Raw genomic sequence first — 16,945 nt, 5'->3', positions numbered from 1 at the left:
GATGGTCCACAATTCTCTTCCTGATATCTTGCCTGATTTGCTTGATTTTTTGACTTCTCACAAGAAAGCAGCCTGTTTGAGGTGTTGCCTTGAAATAAATTATCAGGTGTACCTCCAGTTAACTCAAATGTCTGAAGCTTTCAAAGCTATGACATCATCTTCTGGGCTTTTATTAATTGTTTAAAAGGATAGTAATATTTTTGAATATACACTTCGGCATTTGAAGAAACTTGTATAGTTTTAGGTACTACAACATTTCTCAACATTTCCAGTGGGGTAAATAAAATACTTGTGATTTGAATTGTATTGGTCATTAATACAAACTTAAAAGTTGAAAACTATCATAGGACTGTTACCTAATTTAACAAAAGGGCTAAAATGTACCAGACAGACAATACACAAGTGGAAAAAGCAACAGTCCATATAAAAAAATATATATATGTGACAATGCAGTAGAATAACGGTTCTCAGTCTTTTAATAACAAGGATCTCAAGCAAATGCCAAGTTTTCCAAGTAGTACTAAACCAGGACATAAACGTTTTAGCTCCAGATTCACTGTTGTGCTTACAGCGAGTTCTTGACATTTTCTCCACTACACTTCCCTTTGAAATCTCTGATGGAGCCGCAATCTGTGTGCATAACCAATTAATCTTTTTGGCTGCTGGTGTTATGAGGCTTTACATGACAGTTATTTGTTGTATTTACCAAACAAATAATTGATAACAAAATATGTTCAAAGTGAAGAAGTCCAATCTGTGGTACTTTTACCACTGAGAACCATAGCATTAGAGCACTCCAGGCACACCAGAACCCCGTTTTTGAGAGGCTAAAACCTGCGAGACAGTATTTAGGGAAAAGGAACACCCGAAGTTAGTTCTGGGCCACTTCCTCCTACTTTCCCGTGATGCACTGCGCTTGTTGCTATAGCGTTTGATTAATTAAGAACATTGTGCAGATAAATATACCAACATGCGGTTAAAAAAGGACTTTTAACCTTTGTGTATTTTGAGCATGACGTCGAACTGTTAGCAAGTTAAAAAATAGCACTAACGGCGAGCTGTAGAAGGCTATAACCCGCAACTACGGCAACGACGTCTGATTGAGAGTAAACGGCGAACTTCGTCCACTTAAGTCAACAGTTCCCTGTTTTCTATCGGATTTTCAGTCTCCTGTCGGACATGGAAAAACACATCTTCGTAAAGGAGAGGCTTATTGCGCCTACTGACTTCACTTCACCAAGTATGTTCCGCAGCAAAGGGCCATATATGATATATCCGAATGTACCTGTTAAAGCTGTTCGCCAGACATTTATGTAAAATCACTCGAACTCGTTTTAAATATAGTCTGCCCCCCATAGAACATCACTTCACAGTCGGATTTTGCATTTGTTTTGCTATTTTGTCCTTAAAACATTTAATTTTGATAGAATATAGCCTCTGCAGACAAGTCAACTGGTCAATTATTTTGAGGACATCCTTTTTTTTTCTTTTTCTTTGTGCTTTTGTATTTGCATGTTTTTAATCAAATTTGTCCTTGAAAGATGTTTACTTTTATTCTCAGCGGCTTCTGCAAAACATCGTGAACCGTGTTGGTGAACACAGTTCGGATTTAATGTATCGACCTGGAAAGTCTTAAATTTAATAATCTTAATGTCAGGCTTAGGGCAGTCTTAGATATGTGCAGTTTTTCAATACCAGGTCTTACATCATATTATTGTCAAATAACACATCTTTACATTCTTCAAAATAGCCCCCTTTGCTTCGATTACTGTTTTGCACACTCTGGGGTTCCTCTCACGGAGCTTCATGAGGTAGTCACCTGAAATGGTTTTCCAACAGTTTTGAAGGCCAGATCCTAACAGTTTGCCCCACCATGCACGACCTGCACCTAGCCAACACCACCAGAAAAACGTAAGAAACAAATCCCATTGCTCTGCAGTCACAAACAGATAACTGGTAAACTAAACAAGTGTGAGTTCAGACTGCAGGTGCTTAAGGTAAGTCCCTCTGTACCTTAAATAACATTTAGCGAGGGTGATACAAGCAGAATACAGCATATACTCATTTGACAAGTATGCATTGACACCAATCAGATAGAAAAAAAAAAAATGTCAAGCAGGAATTCAAGCAGATTGGTACGTGTTAAAATCCTGAAGACTATCAGTGTCGGTTTCACCATCCACGTCAGCATCCATCATGTGTAGGAGGTCATCAGAGTCACACTCTGGTTCAAACACCTAAAGCTTAACCTCTTGTATGTAAAATGCAACTCAAATGCTGCAGAATCTGAATTTTAAAAAATGTGTCAAAAGTCACTTGCTGTCCACAGTGTTTCTTAAAGCCAGCTGATCTGCTAAATGTTTTTGCCTTTTAGGATGCCATTAACCAAAATACAGACAAAGCAACATTATTTTAGTATGCCTTTTGAGAACCCGAAAATCCCTTTGTTAAAAACCATATTTGTGTATATTTGTTAATTGGTTAATTTGTGTAATTAATTTTTTTTTTAGGGAACATCCAGGGAGGTCTGATGCCACCGTCACATTTTGCATCGACTTTCCAATGTACTGAAGCTCAGGGGACCTCAGGAACACCATCAGCATCACAACCACCTCCTCCACATATGCCCTGGGTAAACCCAGCAATATCTAAGACACCACCAGGGAATCCCAGCATTGTCAATCCATGGCTCGCCATCACACAGACCCAGCAGGACATTTTGGAGTTGAAGAAGGAAAATGAGAGAATCATGATGCTACAGGGAGATGGCAGAAGAGGAAGGACCTCTGCAGATAACTTATCAGATGTTAGAACTAGGTATTTCCTCTGTGTTTTTCTTTATTATATTGTGAGAAATAAATTAAACAAATAGGTTGGATGTTGAAATCTCTTCAAATGCAGATCTTCAGGGAGAGGTGATCAGTGGTCTCGATGGGACTCAGAGTGGCGCCTGGAAGCAGAGAAGCACAAGGCTGGAGCTGAGAGGTCAAAGGGGCAAGTGGACGCCCTAAACGAGATAGCAGAGAGGTACAGGGAAGAAATTAGAGACAAGGACATCACCTTGAGCAGGTATCAGTTCATGTTGTTCTTATTTAAATTTTGTCATGGTTTAGTTTTATGTCTGTAATCGACTATGGAAGGCCAAAGGTGCCACAATTCAATAAATAAATAAAGTACACAATAGATTATTATTTAAATGTGTCATTAATTATTCATAATGGAAAACTAAAAGAAAAATAGTGTGTTACTACCTTTTATAATAATTGTATCAATAATGGAAATGTTTATTTTAGTTGCAAATAGCATGCAAGTCATTTCCCAAGTAAATTAAATATTGAATTGTTATGTCAGTGTACCAACACTGTTCCGATCAAGATGATTGGTCTAAGGTGGAGTTGCAGCGCAGTTTAGCCAATCGGATCCACAGTGACAGTGTTAAATCATAAACACTGAACTAGTTCTAAAATCACCAGCCGCAATATTAGAAAAACCGGTTTTATATCTCATTAACACAATTAGCAATTTGGCCATTCATAAGGCAGCGACTCCATGCGCAGAACTTTGAAGTAGATGCACCATAATGGCAGAAGAGCTGCTTCTGTCATTAAAGAACGGGAAACCGAGGCTATAATTTACAGAATCAACAAATTTGGACAATAACAGGTTGGAAAAAATGTTTCCTGGTTCGAGGAGTCTCGTTCATATCAACATTCAGATGGTAAACTCAGAATTTTACATAAACAACGTGAAAGCATTGAACCCATCCTGCCTTTACCAGCTGTTCATGCTGGTGGTGTAAGGTGTGTAAGGGATATTTTTACTGGCACACTTTTGGCCCCTGAATACCAACTGAGTGTCGTTAAAATGCAGCAGCCTGCTGGAGTGTTTAAGCCATGCTCATCAACTAAATTGCCAGGTCGTTATTGTAAACAAGAATCTGTTCTTAATAACTTACCTGGTTAAATAAAGGTTAAATTAAAACAAAATTACATTTTGACCACAGAGTACCCATTTACTATATGTCTAATTCCATCAAGATATTTCACCACATAGGGACGTTCAGATCATCTCAAACTAATTTCTTGAAAATAACACAGAGCTCAGTGTAATCTAATGGCCTCCTCAATCATCACTTCTCAATTCAGTAGAGCACATTGGGGATGTGATGAAACAGGATGTGCAGCAACTGTTTGATGCTATCGTGTTAATGTGGACCCGAGGGGTGTGTTTAAAAAAAAACAAAACAGCTTGTTGAATATATGCAGCCAAAAATCAATGCAACTGATGGCAAAACGCGATCCAGCCAGGTATAAGCAAGATATACCTAATAAACTGACCGGTCATTTTATATACAGTACTTTTCCAATATAATATAATCCTTATTTGAATATTTGAAAAACACATTTAATTAAATATTGAGACGTTTATTTATTTGAAATGTAATTTTAATTATGGTTTGTTTAAATAATGGTCTAGTGATTCATCTATTTATTGGATTTTGTCACTTTTGGACCTGCATTTTGATCAACTATTGGCAGTAAATATGTATATTTTTAATCAATGTAACTTGGGAACAGACAGAGGCAGGAGTTGGAAATGACGAATGAAGAACTGTTAAAGGCTAAGATTGAACTCGGCCGAGTCAGAGAGGAGCTCAGTCTCAGCAGTGCGCAGAAAGAGGAAATGAGCTTACAGGTAATGATGTTGACTGACAAAACATTTCATTTCGGCACTCACGTAGACAACGGCCACCTGAGATTCACTCTCATCTTGTAACACTCATTGTTGCAGCGCATTCTTCTTTTAAATACAGTTTTTATGTCTTACTAATAGTCTACTATGACCTTTTTATTAAATGGGTCTTAACACGCTAAGACCCAGAAATTAAGGGTGTTTTCTTGTTTTGTTTGAAACGTCTTTCGTAGCTCGAAAAATTGCAAATAGAGTCCGGTGAGGAAATGACAAAGCTGAGGAGAGATGTAGAGAGGAGCAAGGAGTTATCCAGGGAGCTTGCTCTTAAGTTTGAAATGAGCCGGTTTCAGGCTGAAGAGGAGGCCAAACAGCAGGCTGTCAGACTGAAGAAGCAAATTGAAGAACTGAAAAAGAAACAGGAGGTGGAGGTATGACATTAATCTCTGTTAGGAAATGTAAACATCATAATCCTAAAGTTTTTATATCCATATTTTAATGATCTTCCTTTTAAGCAATGCCCTATATCCAGCAATGCTTGTTAGCTGGCATCAACTCTGCTGAGCTGCAACGGTGAAGCAAGTGAAGTGAAACCTTCACCTTAAGCTATTGCATCATTATTTGTTGGTGTCCTAAAATTCCCCCTGTTTGCCTCTCCTCTCTCTCAGCTTCAGCAGTTGAATGTTTCCCGTTGTGGAGAGCTGGGTGCTGCCAGAAAAGAAAACAATGACCTACAGGAACGACTTCAGTCAATGACCGCTGAAGTGCTGCAGCTAAAAAGCGCTCTGATGGAGGTATCTACAGAGAGAGACGGGCTGAGAGAACATTTAAGGTTCCACAATTAATTTACAACTAAATGAAGCTAAGCATCTAAAGCACTTTGTAGTGAGACTCCCTTGTTTTCCTCTTTGTCTGATAATGTTGCTTATTTTTCAGCCAAATGGGACAAGCCTTTGAGACACAATCTGCAACACTGCACAGCCTCAGAAATTACATCGGCCAGCTTGCCCCAGAGAAGGGAGAGAAAGAACGATTAATCGAAGCTGTTGAGGTGAAGAGAATCTAGACTATAATGATCAAATAAACTTCTGTGATGTTATGGCGTGGAACTTTTAATTTCTCTTTTCACATTACTAAAGGAACATTAAATGAAAAACTAATTTATGCAGTAACACTTGTATCACAGTAATCCACAGCTTTTCTGTTCTAATCTTGTCTGTTTTGCAGAGGCTGAGCAAAGAGAAAGCAGCTCTTCAGACGACTACAGAGCTTCTGACAGTCAGGCTTAACTCTGTGAATGAGATCCTCGCCCTGCTAGAAGAGAAAGTAGTGAAGAGTGTGAGTGTCTTGTTTTTTTTTTTTTCTTCATCATTTCCTTCACCCAGCAATGCAGGTCGGAAGCCTTTGTTGATACCATGCCAAACCATGGCCTCCATCTTTGTAGGGAAACCGTCTGTAATGTTTTCAGGAGAAGTCTTACTCTGACACCCCTGGTAAAAATGAGTAGAAATAAATTCCTCTTTTTTGCAGTAGCATAATCTCACTATGAAAAAAACAGTACTTAATTCTACTGCAGTCATTTGTTTTACAGAATGTTATATTAGCAGTGCTACAACTAGTTGCACCTCTAAAACTCTTTTTAGGATTTATACATCCAACTTGTCAAAATGGGAAAGACAGGAGAACATTCAACTCAACTGAGGCAGAAATCTGTTGATATTCATAAAACGGAAAAATGTCTGCTTACCTAGACTTGTCCATTTCTACAGCCAGAGAAATAATCAAAAACTACTGGAGCTGTGACAGGGAAGGTTGAATGAGGACCTGAGTTTATTTTTTTACAGCAAGGAGGAGTGTAAAGGAGATATAGATTTCCAAAGCTCCCTTTAGAGAGCTGCAGCAAAGATTGGCTTCCTGGGATCCCAACCAGTAGATGCTATCCACTTGGAAGTCATGTTAGAAATGAAAGGCATCGCAGCAAGAAATCCTATTCTGTCCTATCATCACAAATATATTATTATTGTTATTTTTCCTTCTTTTCGTTAATACAGATTTTTATTCTTGGACTGTATTTCAGAGTTGGAACATAAGTGTCTTTTTCTGTGCCATCTTTGAAACATGTTTCATTTGTATTTGGAGTTAGGCAGCATACATTTGTTTTGGAGCCTGATCCCTTTTGCTCACCCAGTGCACTTGAGTGTATGTGTCATGTTTCAAATGTATAAATCACCGGGAGATAATAAATTAATAACAAAAAGGTAAACATGTGTATGTAAACTCTACTGGGACTGGAACCGTGAGCTTTGTTGTGATGACACTAAAACTGAGTTGTTCAGTGAAATAAAGGCTGAATAAAATAGCTCGCCACATGGAGGATCTGTGTTGCTCTGGGCCTGTTTCTCTTCTACATGCCCTAGGACCCTTGATAGAGGGGCACTCTTCCAAATTAAAGGACAATTCACAAAGAAAAAATAAATCAGGGAGAGTCGACGGGTAAACTGAAAATGGGCTGTCATTTTGATCTTTCAACAGGATAATGATCTAAAACACATGAGAAGACAGAGAAATTGTTCACCAGACACGGTCATCTCAATCACTTGACCACAACTCTGTAGAAAACCTGTGGGATGAATTTAGGAGAAGAGAGCATCAGAGAAGACCCATGACTCTGGATTATCTGGAGAGATTGTGCAAAGAATGGTCAAAGATCTCTCTCTATCTGTATTCTCCAAATGTTATAGTTGAACTGCTGTCCTAGTGGCGAAAAGGGGCTTGTGCGCGTATCAACAGCAGGGGTGCCAGTAAGGATGGCAGCAGTAATTTCTTTATAAAAAAACAAACCATAAAAAACTTAACTCGGGATTTTTTTTTACCCTCTGAAAAAATATACTCAAATTAAAGGGTTGAACTGTTCTAAAAAGTTCAGCGCAAGATTATGCTAGTGAAATTAAAGATGAATATATTTTTAGAGCATCTTTACCATGGGTGCTAGTTGGTGCGAAGGGGACTAAATAAACCATCAGCTCACTCATTCTTTCACTGGAGGTCACAGAGGGGTTAACTTGGAGAAAGGAATGGTTTAAGACAAAAAACCCAAAACCTAAAACAGTTAGTGCTTTATGAAACATTGTATATATGTCATAGTTAACATTTTAACTTTTGAATGCCATCATTACAGTTTGTTTAGTTAAACATTACCTAGAAAATTCCCCAGTCAATCATAATCTAAAATGTAAAGAGATTTTCAGCTTTTAAAGTGGGAGTTTTTACACTTTTATGACGTGCTGATGTATTATAAAGCACTGAGCATAAAACTGTCATTCCTGAAGAGATTTGTCAGTAGATGGATTCAAACTCTGTGGTTTGAACGGGAGTCAGGACACCTTCTGGGGTGTTTTATGCAGTAGAAACATAAAATAAGCAATGAAATGTGTTTTGTAGGTTTTTAGGTGCATCACTGTCATAACAGACACATTATGCAGTAATGGTGTTGCTTCTGTCGCTGCTTTTCAACATTATGATGTAAAACATTGAAGTAACAAAACAAAAGCCTGTCACCTTAGCCTGCCTTTGAAGGTCAGCAACCAGCATCTACATCATATGTTTGCCTTGTCTGCCATCATATTTGAGCACCTAAAACTTCCAAACGCACATTTGATTATTTTGAGATTTTATTGTGCCAAACAGCCCAGTAGTGGACCTGGGCGCACCTAGTTAAACCGCAGCTCCTACCTCCTCCCCCAAGCAAGCGGTGTGGCCGTTTGTAGAAGAAGCAAGCTCCATGACATGAAATCAATCTATGTGGGTCATTTGGATGTTTAAAGTAAGAGAACCTAAATTGCAGAAGTTTGGTTTTCAAACGGCTGTAGCTCCAGGATCTACAGATCTGTAGGCAAAGGGAAAAAGTCAAAGTCGATTTTAAGTTTACTTAACACTTTAAATATATGTATAGACTGTCCATAAATCAAGGCGAGTTAGTCGTAGAACAATAACTCCTTTTTACAGCATATTAAACTAGAATCAATGATAAAAATGTCTTGAGCAAATCTGGCTTAAAAGTATGTGCCTTTGGAAATTTATAAAGAAATATAACACTGAAAATAACCATTTATATGTATTCTTCCATGTTGAGCTTTGGCTACAATGCTAGCTGTTTGTGTTTCCTGCAGACCTCAGCAGATCCTCTTATGAAGAATGGATGTGAGGGCCTTCAAGTGCTTCATCTGTGGAGGGAGAAAGTTTTCAAGTTGTGCGTCCAGCTTCGTTCAAAGGACATCGAGATAAGAAGAGAGAAGGACAAACTTTTCTCAGAAGTATGTAAACCCTTATCTGTTGTTAGACCCCGGTGCTTTCTAATCTATACTGTTTGAATTGGAAAGCGGGGATCATTATCTGTTTTAGGTGAGATCCACGGAGCAGCAGCTCCAGCTGGAGCAGCACCGAGCTAGCGTGCTTCAGCACAGTCTGCATGATAGAATAGCTGAGCTGGACTTGGAGAGAGTGGAAAATGAGGTGAGAACCAGAGCAACTGATGTGATTTATGCTGTTGCCTGAAAATCTGATGATGCACAACGCATTTGGGTCTAGTTAGGAGACGGGTAAAGATGTGTGCATCATGATACACGATGCTGACTGTGCAAAAACCCTATAAGGTTTTAAGAATGGGAGAGATCTAGAAGAAAAATACTACACTAACTTATTTTTCCTAGATTTGCTGTTACGAATGTGTTTGTTTTTCCCTACTAGACATTAAAACAAAACCTGGCCGAGGCTCACAGAGGAAACACAGAACTGAGGTTACACAACCAGAAGGGAGAGGCTGACATTAAAACACTGACCGAGGCTCTGCAAAGGTAAAGTTGTTTTGTCAGAATTTCTCAAATGTTTTTTTAACAAACAATATTTTAAAATTTCGCTATTTCCTGATTTTCAGGTTCAGACAGGGGTTTGAAAGCAGGTCAGCAGAAGTGAATGCAGCTCAAGCGAAACTCAACAGTTGTGCACAGAGACTTTCCTTCGCTAATAGAAGAGTGGAGACAATCCAGGGTACTGACACACTGGAGGCAGTTGTTGATGGCTATTAGTTTAAAGTGTATAGACTTTATCTGGGAGAGGGATCCATTACACATTTTTGCTTTACAGGTTTGGTCATGAGGAGGATAGCTTTGAAGAAATTAGAGCAAGCTTCTAAACAGGTGGAACAGGATAATGACAGGTATCATTTGAAAGCGTAATGTTTTTATTTCTTGGTTTGGAGTGTTGGAAAGCTGTCCAGTACTTTATGTCCAGTACAATATGCCTTCCGCTTGAGGTTTTTCTCATTTTATCATTTAGCAACCACAAACGTCACTGAATCAGGATTATCAGGATTTTATGTGATAAACCAACACATAATTGTACATTATTGTGAGGTGGAAACAAAATAATTAATAGTTTTTTTTTTAATATCAAAATGTTCTATGTGTGTGTATTTGGCCCCCTTTACTCTGTTACCACAAAATAAAATCAAGCGTGATTAACTTCATTCAGATGTCACCTAATTAATAAAAGAGGGTTGACCTGTGACCTCATTATAAATCCAGCGTTTCTATGAAGGGCTCAGGTTTGCAAGAGAACATTCGGTCAAATCATGTTCATGTGCTAGAATGGCCCAGTCAAAGTTAAGTGTCATTGAAAATATTAAGACTTAAAATTGAAGTTCACAGATGCTCTCCATCTAATCCGCCTGAGCTTGAGCTGGTTGGAACAACAATGGGCAAAAATCTTAGTTTCTAGATAGGCTCAGCTGGTAGAGACATACCCCAAAGTACTTTAATCTGTAATTGAAAAAGAAGATGGTTATACAAAGTGGTGACTCAGTGAGCATTCAAGATGCTGGTCCGGTTCAGGGCTTGGTTAAAGTTAGAAAAGTCACATATTCAGTTTGCATGGTTAGGTTTCACATAGAGATTTTTAGACCAAACAGCGTCATGCAGTTGCAACAGATTGTTTTACGGGCAGTGTTGGGTTGATGGAGAAGAAAATTTGTCTCATTGGGGTTTCTGTTGCTACTTTGGTGTTCAAATCTAGTGCTCCTGCACCTCTTCACTACTTCACGTAGCCCAACTAGACATTTTCAAACACTTGTGTCTTCAGATTTGCGCTCTTCCTTAGTTTTTTGTTCTTCTTCTTTACAAATGCACCGCTTATACGTCACATCGTATGGTATGCTGGGAATGACACGCATTCACAGTGCAAGCGAACCGCTTCAGGGTCTGGATAAAATGTGCCGAGACCAGCAGATGTAACTGTGACAAGGGGCAGTTCTCTGATTCGTTTTAAGATCGGGGATGGGTTCACATCAATGTGATCCCCTCCAGAAACCAGACTCTGGCACGGTACAAAGTGTTGCAAAGGTTTGATGTGAAAGCACTGTCAGTGGTGCTGAATAGAAATGCATACCGCACATTTCAGATTTTGTCTGGAAGAAGTTTGAAAACTATGTTTAATTTTTCTTCCACTTCATAATTAGCACTACTTCGTGTTGATCTATCACACAAAATTCCTACAGGACACAATGGAGTTTGTGGTTGTAAAGAAATATGAAAAGCTTCATGGCATGTGAATTGTTTCTTTTTTCTGATTGTGTTGTACTATGTTCCAATAGTTCTCATCCTCACACATCACATCCATTTCTACTCTTTTTTTTTTTTTTCCTCCATCTTGGATTTTGTTGCCTGGCAGCATCCGTAACCTGAGGATAGAGCACAGTTTATTGTGTGAAGAGAGGGACAAACTGGTCCAAGAGCTCAGAAGAACCCCAGAGCTAGTGAAGAAAGCCCTGTCTGATCTAAAAGATCAATGTAGGACCATTTGCTAAAATGTATTTTATAATTTATTGTGAACCCATGTTTTGGCTAGTGAATGTGAGCTTTCATCTCCTTCACAGATGAGACTAAAGTCAGGCAGCAGCAGCAGGACCTGGAACACAGCTGTGTGGAGGTCAGGTTGGCTGCGGCTGCTAAAGAGCAGGTTGAGGAAAGCTTGCAGGAGATCCAAGCCCAGCTGGAGGAGAGCAACACCAGTCTGGAGAGACTCCGCTGTGAACTGCTTCGCCAGCAGGAGCAAAGCGAGCGTGGTGAGGCAGTGGCTATTTTAGGATTCCTGACCGCCCTTCTTTTTCTAGTTTTCCCTCTTCTGCTCGTACTTCACACATGGAGTCACAGATATAGTCCCAGGTAATCAAGAGCTGCAGTGGAACAGTTTGAGGTTTTGTTACAATCTCAATATTCCTATTGAATGTAGTTATCCAGAAATAGTTTCCTTTCCCTTTGATTTCAGATTTCAGCCCAATCAGAGTGGCATCTTATAACAGCATTAATACATTGAATAATAATGGTCATTTCCCAAAGTAAAAACATGTATCCACTAGTAAACATATGCTTGTTAAAATGTGTGTTTTGTTGGTTGTGTATATATAGTAAGGGTCAATTTCTTTAATTGTCCAATGAAAAATTGGCCATTAAAAAGCTACAATTAGGGATTGTAATATGATGGCCAGAATAAATGTATAAAAAAAATAAAAGTATTAATTTAATCATAATTAACCGGTAAAATAATTAATTAACCTGTGATAATTTATATATTTTTACCTAGCAATTATATTAGCTATTATTGTTATTATTATTATTACAATTTTGTTTCTAAATATTTTATTAGTTGGGAAAAAAATATACATTGATAAAAACACTATTAGTATCTATTAGTAACTACCCTTTGGTTTTCTTTAAAGCTGTTCTGCAGCAACATTTAAAGTCATTGATAGGAGCACAAATTAAATGCCAGATATAACGTATTATTACAATTTAGGTGCTTTAAACACTAACTGTTGCGGCCCCATGGGCTCTCTCCTGTTTTTATTGTCTGATCCTGAGAGAAATGTTGGTCTTTTACTGCTAAATGATCTAGACTAGGAGCTAGATCTTTGCCATAAAACATAAAAGCAACGACGTCACCTTAGTATTGCAAACATCATACTGAAACTACTTAGTCTCCTTTACCCTGTTTCATTCTCTGTTATCTTTAAATGCTTTGTTTAAATTTGCTTTACTGAGTGCTTCAGAATACCAACCTAGAAGCACATTGGCCATCTTGAACTAGAAACAAACATTAAAATTAGTATTCATCACTCATCAAAGCATTTTACCTCAAAAAAAAATTATTTGACCATTTATTTTATATTATTTGATTTGGAAAGAAATATATGGTGATGAAAACACTAGGGCTCAATAAAATCTAGCCAGCAACCATTTCATATAGCAGTTTCTGAGCAACATTCTGAAGCATTTATATAATATAAATATGTTTCAGATATGATGTATTTAAAATTAGCTTGTTAAACATTAATAAGTCGCATTTTCTTTCTATTCCATAAGCCCTGTCCTGTTCTCCACCTGATCCTGAGAGAAAAAAGTGGCTTTTATAGCTAAATTGTCTAACTTTGGCTGATTCCAGATCTGCACAAACATCTGGATGTGATGCAGCATCCTTAATTATGCAGTAATCATAATAAAGCTACACAATCATATTAGAATTTAAATGCTTGCTTTCCAACTGGGTCATTGCATCCTTCAAAAGGTCATGTCAGAGACTTGTTTGTGAAAAACACGCGGATGAGACGCAGATGTTCAAGCATGGGTGGATGAGTGTCTGGCAGGCATACATGTAGTGATCCATGCTGCCTCAAACAGCAGTCTGATGCAGTTGTTGTCAAACTTTCCCTTAGAAAAGAAAAACTGAAAAGAACACTAAGATCCATCCTTATGACTGACATGAACACACAGACCTATCTTTTTCAACTTGACAGTTTATCCAGGTTTTATTTACAGTCTGTGTAGGAAAGTCTGGGAATGGATGAAATATGCTTTTATTATTTTCCAGGTCTGGAAAACTATGGAAAAAATGCGTGTCTTCAATGCTTGCCCCTGAATGCTTGACTTAAACTATTTTCTAAAATAGAAAAATCTGAGTTTCTTATTTTTTCATCAAGTTATATGTGAATAAAATCTTTTAACTTTGGGTTGCCATATCACAACTTAACTTAGATTTTTGATCATCTGGGTAAGAATTCACACACTGATTTAAACTTTAAAAAGTATAATTGCATAGCTTTGTTGGTCTCAAGCCCAATTTAAATCAGGGTGTTAAACTGGACATTTGGTTCTTATACTGAGCATGTTCAAAGGTGGATCCATATTCAATTAAAGCATTTAAACAGCTTTTTTCATTTATTTCTTTATTTTTATCTTACAAACAACGTTCGCAAACTGAGAAACTTGTGATTTAAAGAACTGAGCTTTATTTCAGAGGTATAAGCATCATATATTTTGTAACTGAACTGGTTTAAGTTATTTCAGATGCCAGAATAAAACAGCAAAGCAGCTCTTTACCGCCATTTTGATTCAGACAAAAAAAAACGCATGTGCCATTTCATAAACACAATAAAACCAGTCTGCATGAGAAGTTTCAGTGTAAATCTCCAGAATGTTTGAAAACCTATTGAAAAAAATCTAGAAAGTCTAGTCTAGAAAACTATGGAATTTTGAAATGGAATATATGTAGTAACCCTGATTACAGTTAGGATCAGTCTAAATAAAACAGTAATTGTATAAGATAATTATTTGGATATTAGTATCAGACCAGGCACTCAAAATCTGATGCAGCTCAAGTGGCAACACCTTCAGTGGAGGGTCCTTATAAAGAGTCGGCCACTCTGCCCTCAGATAGCAGGCACATCTGGTAGACAGAAACATTCGCTAATTGTGTATGAAGTCTCCTGAGCTTTGGCTAAAAGTCGCAACAAGCATCTCTCCGCACGCACACACACACATGCACACACACTGCAGTTTTGGCTCTTCCTCTGACTCAAAACAACTGAATCCTAGTTTAAGATAATGTTCTCTCTCTGTGTCACACTTTTTGTTGCAAGCAGGTGGTATAGAGACTGAAGTTCGTGCTGCTTTAAGTATTTTTCTCTTGTAATCACTAACACTTGTCCCTGGTTCTCTGTGGCCCACTTCACCTTTCCACAGGGGTTCTTTAAATATTCTTTGGAGCAATTCTCTTTTCAGTAGTTATCATTTGGAGCCAGAACAATAATGTGTTTAAATCATTTATCAGTGGCAGTCCCAGCTCACCATTACACTTTTAACTGTCCAACAGAAACTGCATTAAAGACTTTGATTAATCTATTCCTTGGAGGCTGTAAAATACAGTTTTTAACCTGTATTTACGGCACCAGAAATAGAACTTTTTAATAAGAGAAAGTGAAGAAAGACAAAACATGTTTTTACGATGGCTAAAATATTTTCACTTTGGCCCACCTGAGCTGTGGATCTCTTCAACCCCTCCAGAGTTATCATAGGGCTCTTGGCTGTTGGTCTAAATCATCTTTTCCTTGCCCATCAGCCAGTTTAGATCGGGGCTCTGAAACGTGTGGCTTTTTAGGCCCTCCCAAGATGCTCTTAATAACTTTGACCAAAGTTGTTAATTTAAGAAAGTTTAATGTGTATTTTCATGCAAATTTTTCTATAAATATGGTGTTTCCACTCTCTTTGCTCTAAAATCTAAACAGAAATAAAAACAATTCTTTAACTAGTTACTGGATTTTATTTAGGGTATCAGAGTAAGGAGGGCAGAATACAAATGCACACCACACTTTTCAGGTTTTTCTTTACAGAAATGTTAAAATCCATGTGCCACTTTCTTTTAACTTCACAATTAAGCACTACTGTATGTTGGCCTGTCCCACAAGATCCCAATAAATGAATACATTGAAGTCCAGGGAGTACTCCTGCTTTCGCATGACACTGTAAGAAAACAGAAAATGAATTTAGCAGAGAATGGAAAATCCATGCTTCACTCATAATACCGAAGCAAACATGAAAAACACAAATGTTAAGGGAATGGGATATACTGGAATCACAACTGGATCAACTGGAGACATGCCTGCTACTACAAACAGTGTGATTTATACATGAAAGAATGGCATCTTTCTTTGACCTCTTTGCTGTGGTGCTCTGGGTTATACTGTTTCTTTTTTTATTATTATTATTTCTTCTCTTTTAGCCCTGTTGGAAAGAGTGTCTGAGATTGAGGACCGATGTGCTGAAAAACTAAGAGAGATGGAGGTCCAGGTCAATGCTTCCAGGAGAGAACACACCAAAGCAGGTATTGCACTCAGCCCCAGTGCTGCCACAGATCCGCAACATAGAAGGAAGTTATATTTTTAATGCCGGCTGTGATATAATAGCTGGATTTGTTTACACAGTATATAGCAGCATAATATACCTGCTTGTCCCCATGGTTTATGAGATGTCTGTGTTGTCTGTTGCAGTTATGACTTTGCGGGAGTTTCAGAGAGAGACAGCGCGGAGACATGAGGAGATGAGAGAAATCCGACGTTTGGATGTTGATAAGACGGAGCATGAAGTGTTTAATAAACAACTGAAGGGGATGGAGCAGAACAACCACCCTGCTCCTGTAAGGATGGTTTTAGAACAAAAAACAATGGTTGAAATGTTTTTATTTTTTGCTTTGCCATATAAAATGAATCTGTTCCAGTTCAGGGTTGCTGAAAAAAGGCTGATAGAGTTTACACAGCATCACACTACAGCTGTACAAAACTCTGTTCCTCCCAGAAATCAAGAAAAAACCCCAGGAGTGCATCTACCTGCAGGTGGCAATGAATGTCCTAATCCTTCATGTGTCTGACACATACCTTTTTTTTTTTTTTTTTTTTTAAAGTTCTGACATTTACACAGGTGCTTCTGATCTGACCAGCAGCCTGTCTTTATCTTCACAGAGAGACTGCTGAGTGTTTTGGAGGAGCTCCATACACTCAGTGCTGCTGTGGTAAACAGCTCAGAGGACTCTGCAGAGGAAGACGGACAGAGCGACGGTGAGAAACCTTCAGCAGACAGTCTGCACAAGTAATACTTGAAGATGAGTCACTGAAGCCAAGAGAACACACATTTCATTTGTACAAAAGGTGGGAAGTGGTGTTAATGCCTCCTGAAGCTACAGCAGCAGTTAGACGAGCCAGTCAGCAGAAAAGCTGTGCTGGGGGATGCAACAGCCAAGGTGTGCTGGAACTGTATAGATGTGTTTGGCCAAACCATAAATCTGTCAAAACATTCTGCATTTTTATCTACTGAATGACTAGTTTGTGTATTTAAATGCTTGAAGTTGTATCTTTAATAAAACTCTGTGAAGACTA

At 38.2% G+C, this 16,945-nt stretch overlaps 1 protein-coding gene across 3 annotated transcripts; it reads left to right on the top strand.

The window, feature by feature from the left end:
- Positions 1-882: 882 nt before the first annotated feature.
- On the top strand, positions 883-16,945 carry cchcr1 (coiled-coil alpha-helical rod protein 1). Of its 3 annotated transcripts, none has more exons than XM_047378264.1 (20): positions 883-1,240; positions 2,511-2,817; positions 2,902-3,069; positions 4,578-4,695; positions 4,926-5,120; positions 5,358-5,521; positions 5,626-5,740; positions 5,917-6,027; positions 8,859-9,002; positions 9,091-9,201; positions 9,436-9,542; positions 9,623-9,735; positions 9,832-9,904; positions 11,413-11,531; positions 11,618-11,806; positions 15,796-15,897; positions 16,064-16,209; positions 16,291-16,405; positions 16,532-16,627; positions 16,718-16,945. In XM_047378264.1, the coding sequence occupies exons 1-20, from the start codon at positions 1,180-1,182 to the stop codon at positions 16,732-16,734; spliced, it is 2,571 nt and encodes an 856-aa protein (XP_047234220.1). In that variant the 5' UTR covers positions 883-1,179; the 3' UTR covers positions 16,735-16,945. The 3 variants fall into 3 exon arrangements, with proteins under 3 accessions (XP_047234220.1, XP_047234221.1, XP_047234219.1); XM_047378265.1 differs by adding an exon at positions 2,375-2,415 and having other exon boundaries at positions 16,532-16,945; XM_047378263.1 differs by having other exon boundaries at positions 16,532-16,945.

This window comes from Girardinichthys multiradiatus, chromosome 11 (assembly GCF_021462225.1).
Source record: "Girardinichthys multiradiatus isolate DD_20200921_A chromosome 11, DD_fGirMul_XY1, whole genome shotgun sequence".
NCBI classification, from domain to species: domain Eukaryota; kingdom Metazoa; phylum Chordata; class Actinopteri; order Cyprinodontiformes; family Goodeidae; genus Girardinichthys; species Girardinichthys multiradiatus.
The sequence above is the reverse complement of the archived record's forward strand: the minus strand, read 5'-3'. Positions and strand labels throughout refer to the sequence as shown.

Excerpts from the sequence above, each read along its gene's own strand:
- cchcr1 (XM_047378263.1), top strand. The coding sequence starts at position 1,180 with ATGGAAAAACACATCTTCGTAAAGGAGAGGCTTATTGCGCCTACTGAC. Across the intron at positions 3,070-4,577 it reads AAGGACATCACCTTGAGCAG|ACAGAGGCAGGAGTTGGAAA; the intron begins GTATCAGTTCAT and ends ACTTGGGAACAG. Across the intron at positions 11,807-15,795 it reads GCAGGAGCAAAGCGAGCGTG|CCCTGTTGGAAAGAGTGTCT; the intron begins GTGAGGCAGTGG and ends CTTCTCTTTTAG.